At 34.1% G+C, this 16,325-nt stretch overlaps 1 protein-coding gene across 1 annotated transcript; it reads left to right on the top strand.

Moving 5' to 3' along the window:
- Positions 1–240: 240 nt before the first annotated feature.
- On the top strand, positions 241–14,549 carry LOC128209898 (uncharacterized). Its single transcript, XM_052914155.1, has 5 exons — positions 241–367; positions 7,780–8,393; positions 9,941–10,099; positions 10,644–10,836; positions 11,126–14,549. The coding sequence occupies exons 2-5, from the start codon at positions 7,836–7,838 to the stop codon at positions 13,429–13,431; spliced, it is 3,216 nt and encodes a 1,071-aa protein (XP_052770115.1). The 5' UTR covers positions 241–367; positions 7,780–7,835; the 3' UTR covers positions 13,432–14,549.
- The last annotated feature ends 1,776 nt before the right edge of the window (positions 14,550–16,325 follow it).

Genomic DNA, 16,325 nt, shown 5'->3' with positions numbered 1-16,325 from the left:
CGGAAAAGCAGCCTAGCTTCATTAAATTGCTTCGTTGACTTTTGAGATGCTTTTGAACACAGACTATGCAATGGACAAAATTATCTCAGAACCGAGTATTGTGTCTTAGGCTACACTATGTGTCGTCAAAATTGATTAAAAAAGAAAGGGATAAGGTTACGCGACATCTAAGTGTGACGTCACAAACCACGTGGTATGAAAACCATTGAAACTGCGTCTTTTTTCATATAAGTGGATTGTCACAGTGATGGATACTGGTATGCGAAAGTTGATATTTTATTTCTTTTTTTAAATTATGGTCAAAGATGCTAGTGATTTTATTTGGGATTGTGGTATTTGTAATTATGCTTGAAAATATATCTTAAAGGTTTGTACATTTTAGAGTTAAGGCTGATTCAGACCATGTACTAAAATGTTTTACGGTTAATGTGTATACTTCCGCATTTCATGCACATTTATTATGACGTTCATGTGATGCATTTGAAAAAAAAGTGATTGCCTGACTTCTTTCAACTTGCTTAAATAGTATCCTTTTTCATTTATTTTAAATCTTTATACTTATGCTTTCTTTATATTAGGCTGGATTTTTTCTAGTTTCGATTTCCATATACGTTAGTTGAAGGTAAACTAACTGTTCTATAGTTAGATCTCTGTTTTTCAAGGAGATCCTTGAGATAGTGCCACTTGTGTACTAAACATTATACAATATACGGAAAAAAAGTTTTTTTTTATTAGAGAATTTAAATTGTCTTAACGGTATCACGATGTTTTGGATAAAGTGACCAAGTCCGGCGTAGGAAAATAAACAATGTGGTAAAAATGTTAGACAACAATATATAAAAAACAACAACTTAGATCAAATATGCTTTTGAAATCACCAGGTTTTAAGCTTCAAAAACTTTAAACACAAATGAAAAGTAGCCAATTACCGGATATGATATTACCATGCTTTGATTCACGGTCAATTTAAAACAAAAAAAACCAAAGGAAAACCCCCACGTGTAACGCTATGTGAGTAGTCCCTTCCGTTTTGGTGAAATTTGCCCTTTATAAATTAACAGCTGCAGTAACAGAAGTCAATTTTACACAACTTTGACACATCTTTATGGTTGGGCACGATGGCCGCCAGTACCATTATTATGTTCATAAAGTTGTGTTACTTACTGTGACCTGAATAAATGCCTTGTTGAGTGATATTTAATTACCTTTAAGATGTTGAACGTGAACTAAATAAAAATCCAGACAGATAATCCAAGACAATATATTTGGTTGCCTAGGAAAACATGATATCCTTGAAAAAAACGATTTATCGATGTTAATGGCAATAAACCCTATATTATAACAAGTTGATGCTTTTTACAAAATAAATGAGAACTGGGGTTCATGGTTGCCAAAATGGTGTGATCTCTAAGTCTTTTTCAACTAAATAGAGTTTGTATACGTGTTTGCGTTCCTCTGAATGGGCTATTTGATTGCCAAACTGTGTAAATTAACAACTGACAGGGCTTAATAAGGCTTAATAAAAACTGTGCATGTGTTTGTTTGACCCTAAATGGGGTTTATGGTTGCCAAAATCGGGGCTTTTGGCACTGAGTAAGATTAAAAAGAGCTAAAAATAAATTCTAAATGGGTTTGATGGATCCCTAAATGGGATGTGATTGGTATTGAGTAGGCTTAGTTAAAGTGGCCTACGTGTGAGTTGAGTCTCTGTTTGGGCTGTATAGTTGCCACGATGTGATATATATTTAGTACTGAGTGTGCTTATTTAGAACGATACATGGCCTTGCTGGCTTTAAATGAAATTTATGGCTACCAATGTGTATTTTATTTGGAACTAATTAGGCTTAATAAGAGCTGTCGGTGGGTTTTGTAATGCTCATAATTAGATTATGATTCCCAAAATGAAGTATAATTGGATTTGAAATTGCTCTATTAAAATATATCCATATGAGTGTGTTTTGCTCTGAAAGGGCATTCATGGTTGCCAAAATGTAGTAAATTTGGAGCTTTATTAGAGCTACACATGCGTTTGTTTGGCATGTATTTGCTTTATTTTAGTCACAATGTAAATGGAACTGCAGAAGAGTTTGTTTAAAAGCCCTGTGTATTTAAGAATGCTGATTGTAATGCTGATTTTGTGTTTGCTTTACACATAATGAACTTAAATATAGCCCGGTTTTGGGGTTTGTTGTAAAGATCTCTCATGCGGTACTTTTGACACTATATCTTTATTGCGGCATAATTTTGATTTACAGGGCATTGAATTGGGTTGGGAATATAATAGGGATTTCTTTGCACTTATTGGGCTAAGCAAAGCTATTGTTATTGGGCACATGATAGAGCTTTATTAAGCCCTTTTATTGTAATGGGCAGAAGATGGTCTCTGAAAACGAATTCGTTGACACACAGTGGACTTGAGAACAGTTAATCTGTAGTGACGGTATGTGTATTCTGCTTAATGGAATCCCAAAATGTGTATAATGAGCTCTGTCTTGACTTGTTTAAAATCTGTCCTAAGCTTGTTTGATAATGAGAGGGCTTGACTATAGCGACAATAGGGATACAGAGGGCTGCTGTGGACCTAGTGTGTATACAAGATAACATTTGTAATGGCGCACATGTGGGGTAGGAGGCACTCATTGGACTAAAAAGTACATATATTGGCTTTCTGAAAACTGATTAGACATATGGGAAATGTTTTGGGGTTATTTGGTTATAGAATATGATTACATTGTATGGACTTAAAATACGCTCGATGAAACTCACACAAAATATTTTGTACGTAGCTTGTTATTTTTGGATGCGGTTCAGAAAGGACGCTGTATGGCTGACTTTCAAATTGGGAAAATAAATGAAATCTGAACCGTTTTCAATTAAAATGAAGAAATAAGTAATAACAATGCCGCTATTAATCATATTTGTCTTTTGACATTCAAATATACTGATTATACACAGTTATCATATATTCATACATGCCACGTCGGCAAGTTTGCACCTGAGGTATTTTTGGATGCACTTATATGATAACTGAGAACATTAAATGTTTTACAAAAACAATGGAAAGTTAGGGTGGGGAATCACGTGACTCAAAGGGGTCACACATGAGTTACCACTGGTCACAACTGATGCAAACAACAAGTAAGTGATGTTAATTTCTAAATATCTTTTTTGAAAGAAAAGATATAAACATATTTCTCAGCCTATAAAAGACTATGCTATGTTCTGCTTCTACACGTGTGAAAATGATTTGCTTGTATTTTAATGATGCAATGCATGTCCAAAATGTCAAATTGACTGAATTTTGTAGAACGATTCAAAGCTGTATGCAGGATTTTCGCGTTAAATTATAAATGGATTAGACCCATCAATTAACACATCATTGTTTAATTTGAAATCGAAGGCCAAAAATGTAATTGATTTGAAAGATGTATTTTACACCTAATGCCAATATATTATGGGTAGAGTTGGGGAGAGCCACGCTCTACAAAATTCTGTTAAGTTGAAATTTTGGCCAATAATTGCATCATATTCTTTTATTAGCTAAGAAATATTTTCATATATTTTCTGTAAAAAACATATTTAGAAATGTATGTCACTTACTTGTTTGTTTTCATCGGATGTGACCCGTGGAGACCAATGTGGGAACCCATTTAAGTAACATGATTCCTCATCCTGTTAGTTGAAATAAAGATTTAACATAATGATGAAACTTATGTTACTTACGTTTGATATCAGTATTTGTATTTGATACCACTCTTATTCACTTAGCTGTATTATATTATTTTAATTCTTCAGGAAAATCATACTCTGTGTCTTTCAAAATAAATAAAAACTGTCATACTGTCAGAAAACACTTTAATTGCACGCATTCACGTTATTTCATTCTAAAAAAAATAACGGTCAAAAATACTTTTTAATTTGATAACTTTCAAAGTATTGTTGAAAGTGGAATGCAATAGCTTATAATTAAATGCATTTGAACGTTTAGCATTACATTTTGAGAGCTTATCAGTTTCAAAGAAAGACCAAATAGCTCTTACTTGAAAACAAAATAGTTAATTCAGATATAGATTTATATTTTGAACATTTCAGTCCTTTGTAGTCTTTTGCAGAAATAGTCTTTCCAGGACCGAATAAATAAAAGTGTATTATTAACAATTTCCTTATTTTTTGTGAAGTATTTACTTTTAAATCCTTCCAAATCCAAATACCCACTGGGTCGAATGAAATGTTGCGTTTATAAGACATGGGCTACCCACGGTGTAAATCTACCCCACCTGCAGACTTTGCAAAATTACCTCGAATGGTAAATGTATCCGCCGTGGAAATTTTCGTTTTTATGTACATATATACCTGTTATGCAAACTTGCACACGAGGGTAAATGTCGTCATATAAACGCAACAATGCACATGAAATAGACATAAGAATGAATCAGTGTGATATTTAAACCTTGTGGAACAGAATATTTTTGGCGTTCTCCTTGGGTAGCGTTCTTTTGAACACCTAGTTGTTTTCATGAACTCTTAAAAATAGACCCTTGTGTAAGCAAATACACAAAAAACTCCCTGTTGTTTGTGTTTTGTTTCATGACATTGCAATGACCTTTACCTTCGAAAAATCAGTTATTAATTTTAACATGGAGCACATTCTGAACTATATACATGTCAAGTCAATGCCATGGTGACCTCGAGCTGGAAATCTGTTTCTGCGTTTCTGCTCGATAACCGAAGAATGTTCAAGCACAGATACCTCGTATTTATAAGGCAGGTTAATCATGATCAGCAGTTCAACCTTTTTGATTGTGAGGTCAGTGGGTCAAAGGTCAAGGTTGCGGTGACCTCGAGCTGAAAATGTGTTTTCTATTCATAACGTAAGAACGCTTTGACACAGATACCTCCTATTGTAGGCAATTAGTTCATAACCAGCAGATGAACATTATAATTTTTACGGTCAGTAGGTCAATGGTCAAGGTCATTGGGACATCAAGCTAAAAATCCGTTTCAGATCAATTAAAGAAGTTCACCTAGGCATAGACAGCTCAAACTTAGTAGACATGTCTGTAATGACAAGCAGATGAGTCCTATTCAATCTGAGAAGTCTGTGGGTAAAAAGTCAGGGTTGTGGTGACTTCGAGATGAAAATCCGTTTTCGATCAGTTACTGAAGAATGCTTAGGCAAAGAGACGAATTTGTATCCACTTAAACTTGCAGTGACTTTTCATTGCTATGAAAATACTCTTTTCTTTAAAGTTGTACAGATCAATATCTCCAAACTTCATGGGAAGGTAGGATAGGTTATCATTAAACAAATGTGACATATTCAAGGCTATCTGTCCATACAGGCCCAAATACTATCTGTGATAATCTGTTAAAAGACGTGCATTTCGGGGACATTTGTCAGGTTTCATTGACAGATCTTATTTATTACTCTGTCCTCACAACGCGTTGGAAACTTATGCCATCACTGCCATATGCTACATACTATACCCAACCATTTGTTATATAATATTGCAATTACTCATTCAAAAGCCATTTTAGAACTGACTGTCACTTCATTATCATTTCTTGTCATTTGAAATGATGATTATAAGCTTGCGATGGAAGAAGCTTTCTGTTGCTTAACATATTTACCAAAAATAGGGGGAAAAAACACACACATTATTTTTTAAGAACTTCAGAAAGTAAACAGGTTTTGAGTCCATTACATTAGCGAATTTAAAAAAACAACAACAACACAATAAGAGTTAATACAGACGAAAAAAGTGATATAAATATGGAATAAAGTCATTATTGAAAAACTATTGAACAACAATTACATTCTGAATTGTTTTTGGAAGGGGAGTTTACTTACATATCATATTAACTTATACATTTTGTAATTGCTGTAAAAATGATCAAAACTGAAAATCCTTACAAGAACTTATTATCTCGAAAATATTTTGCACGTTTGGATAATTAAGATATGTTAAAAAAGTATTGCTTGGTTGTTTTCAAAAAAAAATTGTTTCAATTTTAAGATACTGATGGACCTTTGACGATGTTTAATTCACGTATCAATATATACAAACAACCAATTTACGCTTACATGGTATTTGCAAACAATTTTATCGTATTGCAGTTTTAGTCTTACACTCGTTGATGTTATTAAGCACGAATAACTCGAAGTATAGTTCTTATAAAAGTATCAAAATTCATACAAACACTTTCACATGAAAACTTATTCATGCTGTTCTAGATATGTCCACATGAAAACACACACAGTAGAATACACTTTCCAGTGACTCTGCATTAGATAAACTCTTGGTATAGCTCTTAGATTACAAATGTTTAATTCAGATAAGATGATTACCTACGTAAACAGCCAATGAGATCAGCCTCTATTTACATGAAGTTTTACAACTTAACAGACATGACGTCATAATTTGGTTCCCCGCTTGCTGAACACACGTTATAATCTAAGTCAGTTGGACCATATGAATAAATATTAAAAACTAAGAATTGGTCGCTCGCTTAATAATTCAGATTTAAAAAAAAATGCTCTTATTATTACATAAAACATGAATAGGTTTTCTATAATAACATTAAAGTGCACCTTGTTTGTGACTCGAATCAATGACCGCCGAATTATTAGGTAGTTGCGGTGCCAACGGAGCAAACTCGTTAACGTGTTTATCTCATCGAAAATTGTAATCCGTAAACTCACTACTAAAGTTTTCGGGATCAAACCACAGCAGCAACAGCAGCAAAACAACAACACCAACTTTTATTGGTAAATGGTCATCTTTTAACACCAAAAACCGTTCATTTGTAATTATATTTTCAGTATGAATGTTATATTTTTTCCTTCTCTTAACCCTTTAAAATACACCAAAATAATTTCAGGTCACCAGACAGCCAAAATTGACATAATTGTACCTCGGATATCTTAATTGCAGTCCATTAACATTTTGAATCCAGAGTTGCGTAAATCTGGCAATTCCAAATCACAGAACAGAATATTTTATTTTTATAAGAATGTCATACACCAATATGGCTGAATAGTGTACAAAATGGCGACAAATACAAGCAGTTATACATATCTAACAATCATTTTCATAAATCGAAATATATATACATATATATATAAAGCTCTGTTGTTAAAATTTTAGACAAAAAAAATTTAATCATAAAGCGTTTGAATAATAAACGAACTCAATACATAGCCACAAGGAAATTTCTATTTACAATGTACAAACATTGGGAATTTACCTTATTCCCTATATTATGCATCAAAGCCTGCATAAAAGCATAAACAATGTAGATTATTACGAGTTCTAATCCGCAAATTACTATAAACGATTAAATTGGTTAAAAGTAATAATTGGATAGGTTGAGACCAATCGCTTTAAAGTTTGGCTAACTTTGAACAACCGTTAAATTAACCAGTTTTGGCCATGATGAATCTTTCACCCAAAAGTTGACATAATATGTATGTATGATTACATTATAAGTGTAATTTATACCGTATAAGACAATGTAAAAAAATCCATAAATATGTGACAGTTTAATAAAATACTATTAATAAATTCAGCCTAAAACATAACAAAGTATATTCTTTATATGTACAACAATAATAACCTTTGCAAGTGACGTACGATTAAGTTAAGTAAATAAACGTAAATATGTACGTAGACATGTACCAGTCGTTTACTGACCATAATTTAAAATCAGTTTAAGCGATGGTCAATCCAACTTTAAATATTATTCTTGTACTGTTAATTTCAACCATAAATGTTCCAGGTCATTCATTGCGTACGTTACGGTACTAACCAAAGCTATTACACAGAACAAGGGAGATGAGCTCTTGCGAGGATATTATAAAGGAGAATGATAACAAAAACTGGCTCAAGGGTTCCATCGCTCTCATAATTACCAAGGAAGGGCTTCAGGACCTAGTGGACGGAGACTGCAGGAGCATACAGCAAGGGATACACGCCTCTGTCCTCCAGGCGAGGAACCTAAGTCCGGGGACAACATGTTGCAAGTGCTTGACGGAAAATCTCTTTCAGTGTCCAACGAGAGGACTGTGCTCCCATTTCCGAAACTGCAAGCTCCACGACACTCCAGTCAAGATGTACAGGCCCTGTCCATCGCATATATGTGACGACTTCCGTAATGAAATATGCCTACTCAAAATATTTGGGGAACCTTCGTGGAAAAACAGCCATGCTGATCGGTGGTGCTCGAATCACTGGGAGATTGCGAAGTGTTTCATGCCACCGGACGGCTACAAGGATGTGTCTTCGTTTGTTGAGACGGACTTTAATGGGATTATCAGTATACTGATAAACTGTAAAGCATTCCAGCAAAGGCTTTCGTTTAAAGTAGACACCGTGCCGAATATTCTAACACAGATAATTTATATCATCAAATTAATTGTTTTACAAAACAGGTAGCAGTATATAGATGTACCAAAAGCAAAAGCGACTCTCATATATATATTATCTTGGCGGTTTTTAACATGTGTTCTCATTGAGCACTTTATTCATCTAAAATGATGATAGTTTCCTAAGATCTTCTGTTGGCTTAGTTTCGAATAAATATAAATAACCAACTAACACTTTTTTGATATTCTACTAACGACTTACTTTACATAGAATTTTTTTTTTAATCTGATTATATAATTGGTTAGGGAGTCCTGCTAAAAGGTTTTGATGAATACTTGATGTATAATTCCTTCTTCTGTGATAGAGAAGCCTGAAGGCTGCATATAGTTAAGATCCGTACGTTCCTCCATGAGTTAGGTACTAGCGTCTGTATTTAAACACAATGTCTCATTTGTACTCGCACTAAAATGGTGCGCTCATCTCATATGTCTGGGTCACAGTTGAAAGGTAATGTTTTACAATATGTATTCGACAGCAACAACTTTTGTCTCAGCCAAAATATTTTTATTATTAATGAATATTAAATCAAACCACTGTGGAAAGGTGTTGCGCATAAATATAATCATGTGCTCTTACATCAAAGCTCAGTGTTACACAATTCTAGAGGTCAGCATTACATAAAAAGCTTTCATAGCAATACTTCGTTTGACAGCCCTATCTTACTTACTATCAATGGTTTAAGCCATCTTCACAGACATGTAGAGCAACATGGGGATTCACGTTCAAAATACTATGTATATGCTCTCATCTCAAAGGTCTAGTGACAATATAAGATTTATTATACAAAATAAATAGCAATACATGTCGCAAATATCTCTTTACAACATTTTAACTATTATTCGGATTTCAGTCAATCTTCACAGACTATTAGAGCGCCATTAGCCGTAGTCATACATATAAAATTTGTGCTCTTACCTATAGAGTCAATGTCACGTTTGGAGTGTTCCAAAATATTGATTTCATAGCAATACAGTTTGACTTACAATACACGATACTCTGTGTCATAGTCATAACATTTTAGCTATCCATCAACATCACAGAACATAATTGTAGAATCATTTGAGACTGTGGAGTCAATGTGCTCAAGTGATTCTATGTCAATGATGAAAACTATCGATGTTATAGCAAAACTATGCGTTTCACCCATATGTTTTACTATGCGATAACGTATTATTGGTATTGGGCCGATAGTTTAATAACTATTTAATGCATTTCAGGTATATAAACAACAACATGTCTTGTTTATAACTATTAACGTTATTAAAAATCAAACTTCACATAATTGTTGAACATGGAAGAGGTTCTCATACATTTACCTTAAAAATGTCATCTTCAAGAGCAAGGTCACACACATATTGGAGTTTTATATTAGTACTTTGTTTACGATTATCATTTGTTTTTACGTAAGTGTTATTTAATATGTATGTTAATAATAAATGGATATTCGCCTGACAGTGCTTAATTGAGAACATTTGCAACGTTACTGTGACATCTTTCGTTTCAATTCATCCTAGGCTCGAGTTATTGGACGGACCATTCGTCATTCGCCGGACCTAAAGGTGACAGACACTGACCTGAATGACTACATAACCACATTGACAACACTACTGTCTGATCCTACATATCTAAGCAACGATCGAAAAGCACAAGAGGCGGTCTTGAAATTGAACCAGGTAATTTGAGTAATATGAGATAAAGAAAGTCAACAAAATTACAAAAGATAAGCTCGTCACTTGACATTTAGAACATTTGAACTAGATACATTAACCCGTAGTAGAAATAAATAGCAAGTTTGCCAGCACAGGTTTACAGAACTCTGGGAAAAGATCAAGATACATACCACATATTTCTATATTTACCGTTTATATCATACTAATGAACTCAGAATGTACATACTGGTCATCATTGTATTTTGTTCAATGAGGAAACAGTATTTTTCAAGTTGTTCAATACATTTATTTTATTAACTCAGCAGTCAGCCGTTATCAATTATAATCGGGTAAAACGTTGGGTTTAACAGTGGCTGATCCAGTTAGTTGGAAGTTTTCAAAATTAAATGTAAACTACTAAAACATTTTATGATTGTTGCACAAAATGAATGGTTAGGAGACTGCATACTAACAATTTTTAACCCTTACTTGAAATAACTGTAAATATATTTAAAAAATAACACCAGCTAAAATGTAATTATGGTCAATTAATGGCAGCTTTTTATAGCTTCAGGCGGGCATGCTATGCAAAACAAGAGAAGACGCCCGTGCATTTCTTGAAAAACATAAAATAGAACAAGCAGTGACAGAAGGGGTAAACAGACTATACAGCCGAACAACGGAAGGTATTGAAGCCCTGGATGAGGCGGTTTTGGAGGCTATTGGGAAGATCAGAGCATCGGACGAGGATAAAGAAGCAGGTTATATAAAATAGCATTTGTTTTAATGATTGGTTGACTTCATTATTGTCTAGTTTTTGATTGATGTAAGAGATTATCAAAGTATATCACAATTACAGTGGACGTATGTATTTATGTTAAGAATGTAAATACATGATTGACCTGACGAAATATAACAGCTATTAAGTAAGTTTTCATTATTTGCAAACATATCAAATTTAATGTATGTTTTTTTATACATTTTACAAATAAAATCTTTTTAATATACATGTACGCAAACAAATACAATATGAACACATATATTGTTCAGATCTTCAACAACGACTGGCAAAGAATTACCAGAAAACTCTTAGCAGTGTGCCGATATCACCCCTACTCCCGGACAGGGACGAGATGCTGGATAAGCTCTACGTCGCTCCGAGAATCATAGAGAAAGACCACAAAAAGGTTGAATCCTCGCAACAACGGAAAGAAACACCTGTTTCATCTTACAAGAATATTTTCTGCAAAGGCGATACATTTCTTAGCAACATTTACGTCATCGGTGAGGCCGGAATGGGAAAATCAACATTTTCTATAACTTGTGCCCTCAACTGGGGTAAACAGATTCTTCACTCTTTTAACTTTGGCAGCATTTCCGAACATGAATTTCAGGATGTTGAAGTTCTAGCTAAATTTGACTTTCTTTTTCATGTTAGTCTCCGTAATTCTGGCGAATTGTGCAACCTTACTGATATGATAACAGACCAGATACTCAGCAGGATTTATCTTGCGGATGAAGAAGCTGCAGGAAATGATACTCTGTTGAGTGTTCTTTCAACCCGGAAGATCCTAATTTTAGCTGACGGCCTAGATGAATGGTCACACCCTTCAGGTACGAAGTGTTCCTGCAAAGAAGAGGAAAAGGTTGTTCCATTCCTGTCTCCAACAATCGATGCAACTGTAGTGATAACATCCAGGCCATGGAGGATGGCGCAACATCGTGTGAGAGACTCTAGAATTGACAGGTTCCTCGAGATTGAAGGTGTGGCTGATACGAAACGTTTAGCTCAGAATGTACTCGGCTGCCTTAGTGGGAAGACAGAAAGTGAACAGAAAAGCAAGGCATTCATGTCATTTATCAAGAAGAGAGACCTTTCAAACCTACTGTCTGTTCCAACTGTATTAATGATGCTCGTATGTTTGTGGTTTGAGGGAGTCGGAGAATCGTTCTCCCTCTGCGAGATATATGGGCTAATGATAGACATGATGTTTGGAAGCAAAACACTCAAAAAGCATTATCGCCAACAAGTTAACACAACTTTGCCGTCATGCTTTCAGAACGCAAAACACATTTTTAAAAACATACCTGCATTGTTATCATCGGCCAAACTGGCATTTGATCAACTGTTTTCGACGGATAAAAAATCTGCCTTAGTTTTCAAACAAGTCGGATCCCTTTCACATGAAGACATGGAGTTCATGCTTAAAACTGGGATTATACGGGAAACCAAGTCGCAATCTTTCATTATGCAGTCGTCAAGCTTCTCTTTCATTCACAAAACAGTTCAAGAATTCCTTGCAGCCTTGCACCTGTCGTATAACCCAGATGAATTTAACCGGGTAGTAGAACCATTTTATAACCGGAGCGGTCAAATTTCGGACATTTCACAGGTCTTTATTTACATTTGCGGACTGAACAGCGAAATCGGAAGTCAAATGTCTACAATAATCTGTAATGCTGTTCCTGTAAGTTGTTCAAACCAACCATTTGCAACATACTATGACTTTACAATTGATCATCCAGAAAATTCAGTAGTTTGTATCCTTCAATACCTATTTGGTAAGGGCCACATGGAAGCATGTGCAAATAATGTGGCAGATGATATCCATCTCAATCTCTATTTCTACATATTTGATTATATTACTGAAAATGATTCAACACTGAAGACCTTGTTGTCTATGAACAAATCTCAAGTACGCTATCTACGTGTAGATGGATGCGAAGCGAAAATCAACGAGGAGGAGATTCAGAAGGTGTTTAGCCTTTCCGCAGACACTCTCATCGCAGTGGAGTTGACCGACCGTGGTGGGCGGTATGACCTGTCTTCCTGTCGCCAACTGAAATTTCTGCGTATTATTGGTAATGAAATATCAAGTATCAATGTGAACGCAGAATCTTTAGTTACATGTGAAATATCCAGCACTTCCTCGATTCTTCAAAAGGAAGTCCTTTATTCCCTTAACAGATTAAATGAAGGTAATAGATGCAGTCCTTTGAAACACTTGAAATTGAGATGCATCGAAAAATTGGACCTATACTGCCAGACACTTACAGGGCTTTCACAACTAGAATATGTCTATATAGGCAACACAGACCTCAATGACCACCTCCTTAATCTCCCAAGATCAGTCATCCGTGTTCACTTGTCCAAAGTGGAGATGAAAGCAGGTGTCTTCTGGAGACTGGTGGAGTGGATAGAGAAAAGCACACACACTGTCGACTGCTTCTTACGGCAATGTACTGTCACACCGAGTAGTGAGTTTAAAAAAGCAAAACTGTATGTTCAATCATATGTTATATTCACGGTTTTTAAGGACGGCGATGATACTTTTTCATTTAAGAGAAACATTTAAGGGACTAATTCACAGATTCTGTCATGGAGATATTTTTTTCAAACTTTGTTGATTATAGATGTTTCCAATTTCTTTGAGAACAAACACAAAACAGCAACTGGCAGATAAACAGAAATTAATATTATTTAGCCTAACATTCATTTTCTATAGCGTTTTAGAGCTCTTAGGCAAAATAGAGCATTTAAGTAGCATTTTAAAAACCTGTTAGAAATAGAGCTCCTTTGTATCTTGTGATGAGAATTATGTTCACGTTTTACTCGAAATCATTTCTGATCCTTTAAAATGCGAAAAGGTGCCATTAAAGTGACAGTATTTTATTTAACATCTATCAAACGGAGACTATTGTACAAAATTCATGTCGTGTAAGCATGGAGCTTACACAAACAGTGTGTATTTAGGCTGTAAAGTAATTGTGGTATTTCAACTTATTTTCCCTTTTTATTTAATTTTTGTAATGTATGAAATCAAAATGTCTAAACAACGACTTTGAACACAGAAAAAGTAACAGCAATTTATAAACTATACTAACAATAGTTAAATGAACTTTTTTTTTTTTTAAAAAGTCGCATTTGAGGAGGTTGTTTGCTTCATTGTTTTAATTATAATCTGGATTATTCATGCAATATTACTTTTGTAAAAGCTGATTAATTCAGTAGTTATCAATTTCCAATATCAATTTTTAGCGTTTTTCTTGTGATAAACTGGCAATTGTGTGTTTAGTGAATATATCATTATGTAAATTGTAGTCTCAGTGACATTGTTTTATAAAGTTGTATTTAGTTAAAATAAAGAAAAAGCACCATTTATTATGTTGGGTTATTTGAAGTATGTATCGCTGGTAATATGTATCAGCTATCCGGAGAATAAAATGGTATTTAAGGTAGTGTAAAGCGGCGAAACATTGTTTGCAGTATGTCAGCTCTCGTGCGATTACATGTTCATGATAAGAATTTTTTTGTAAGCATCATAGAGACGTTCCGAGGGTGCATGCTGTTCATAGATAGTTTATATCATGCTTTATGGTGGTTTACTGAAAAATAAAGGTTTATATTCTGAGAAACTCTTACTGTTTGAAACAGTAAGATTATCGAAAATAAACTCTCACGGTTTATCCGATTTTAACCCGATTCTCTTTTTAAAAAAAACAAACAACGTATACACACGCAGTGCCGTTACGTTATTTTCGTCATTTATTTTAATTTGAAGCGTTTATTAATGTAAATTACAATACTTTTAATCTTTAATTAATTTTAAGGCCAGAGTTTTTATATCTTAAGATTTACGGGGGTGCCGTATCTAAATATTGCAAAACTCAAATACGTGGTTTTATTTTTTATTTTTACGACGTACGTTTCTCCAACGTAAAGAAGAAATTAAAATTATATGCATATGCCCTATGGGGGAGCTAAACAGATATCCCTTAAATATCATAATCCGTTCAAAAATGATAAACCACTGTAACAGATTATTGCGCTCAATGTTCTATGGCACACTCCACATTAAATAGGTTGACTCCTGTAGGGGGACATTTAATTCTTCAGGCTATAAATATATCTTTTTTAATCAATATCCATACCCATGTGAGTTTGGTTAGTGGTCACCAAGCCGGACAAGCGGGTTTTCTTCGGGTACTCCGGTTTCCCCCACAACACAAGACCAAGCTCTCGTGCAACATCGTGCCAACGAGAGTGACTTAGTATAAGTTATCATAACTTTCTTCACAATCGTTGAAAAATACATAATGTTTATCAGTATCCAGTTACCCAAAATAGTATCACTATATTAATAAAAATCTCAACTAAAGATGAATTAAGAATGATTCCTATTTCTTATTCGACTAAATCAATGCCATTTAGTTGCCTATTCATGGTTTCGATATGTTTCATTCATATGCGCCAGAATTATTTTCACTGAAACCCCATATTTCTACTCTAATTTCAATAAGTTAAAATTATTTACAAATAAACCGTTAAATACATGATTGAAACGATATGAATCATCGATACATGTTTTATAACTACTTTCATAAGGAAACCCCACGCTTGTGTAATACGAATCCATTCACGTCGAAATAGTGGTATTAAGTACCTACATAGAATGGGTTTTTAGTACAATATCATTGTATTATTTTTCATTTTTTAAGGGAGATGTTTTAAAAGGTAAAGTTATTGAATTAAGGACATTGTCAACTATTGTTTTCCCCATTTTTATTCCACTCAATTAGTTCTGATGTATTTTTGTCTTTGTTTATTGATTTGTGTATACTTATAAATGCCACCTATAAAGAAAATGGCAGTTTTTTTCGAAATAAAATATCTAACGTTAAAATGTAATTTGCATTTTATTAGTATATATAATAAACCGCTGTACGTGTTATTAAGAGTTCAAATATTTATAAATTCTACCATTAACACTCCGTAATAACTTTATAATTGTGATAATTTACATTTAAAGTTGAAAATCACAGTATTTTTAAATATTATTCGGATCGGTAACAAAGTGATCGGATGTTTTTCTTTTCTTGATTGTTGCGATATAAAATCGCCGTTATACCGTATAAAGGTCATCGTTGTTGATGTTATTGTTGGTTAGAAAGGAGTTCAACTGTTCTTTATTCTTCACCGAGCTGTTTTTGAGGAGGCATATATGCAGGCCCATCTTCTCCTTCCTAGTTCTTGAGGTGCATGTGGACACATTTCTGGGCACACGATTGTCGAGATGTTATTGCTGCAAACATGTTGTTTTTTTAAACTTATGAATACTAATAATAAGCCTGAACAAATATTGACAAGGGAAGCAAAGCTTTGTTGGTGACTTTTACGTGTTAAGTTTTAAAGTTATTTTTAAGAAATCACCTTAATTAAGACTAGCATCTTACTCTGTTCATCGTATAA

The sequence above is a fragment of the Mya arenaria genome, chromosome 11, assembly GCF_026914265.1.
Source record: "Mya arenaria isolate MELC-2E11 chromosome 11, ASM2691426v1".
In the NCBI taxonomy this organism is placed as follows: domain Eukaryota; kingdom Metazoa; phylum Mollusca; class Bivalvia; order Myida; family Myidae; genus Mya; species Mya arenaria.
Note: the sequence above shows the minus strand (reverse complement) of the source record. Positions and strands in the feature narration are given on the sequence as shown.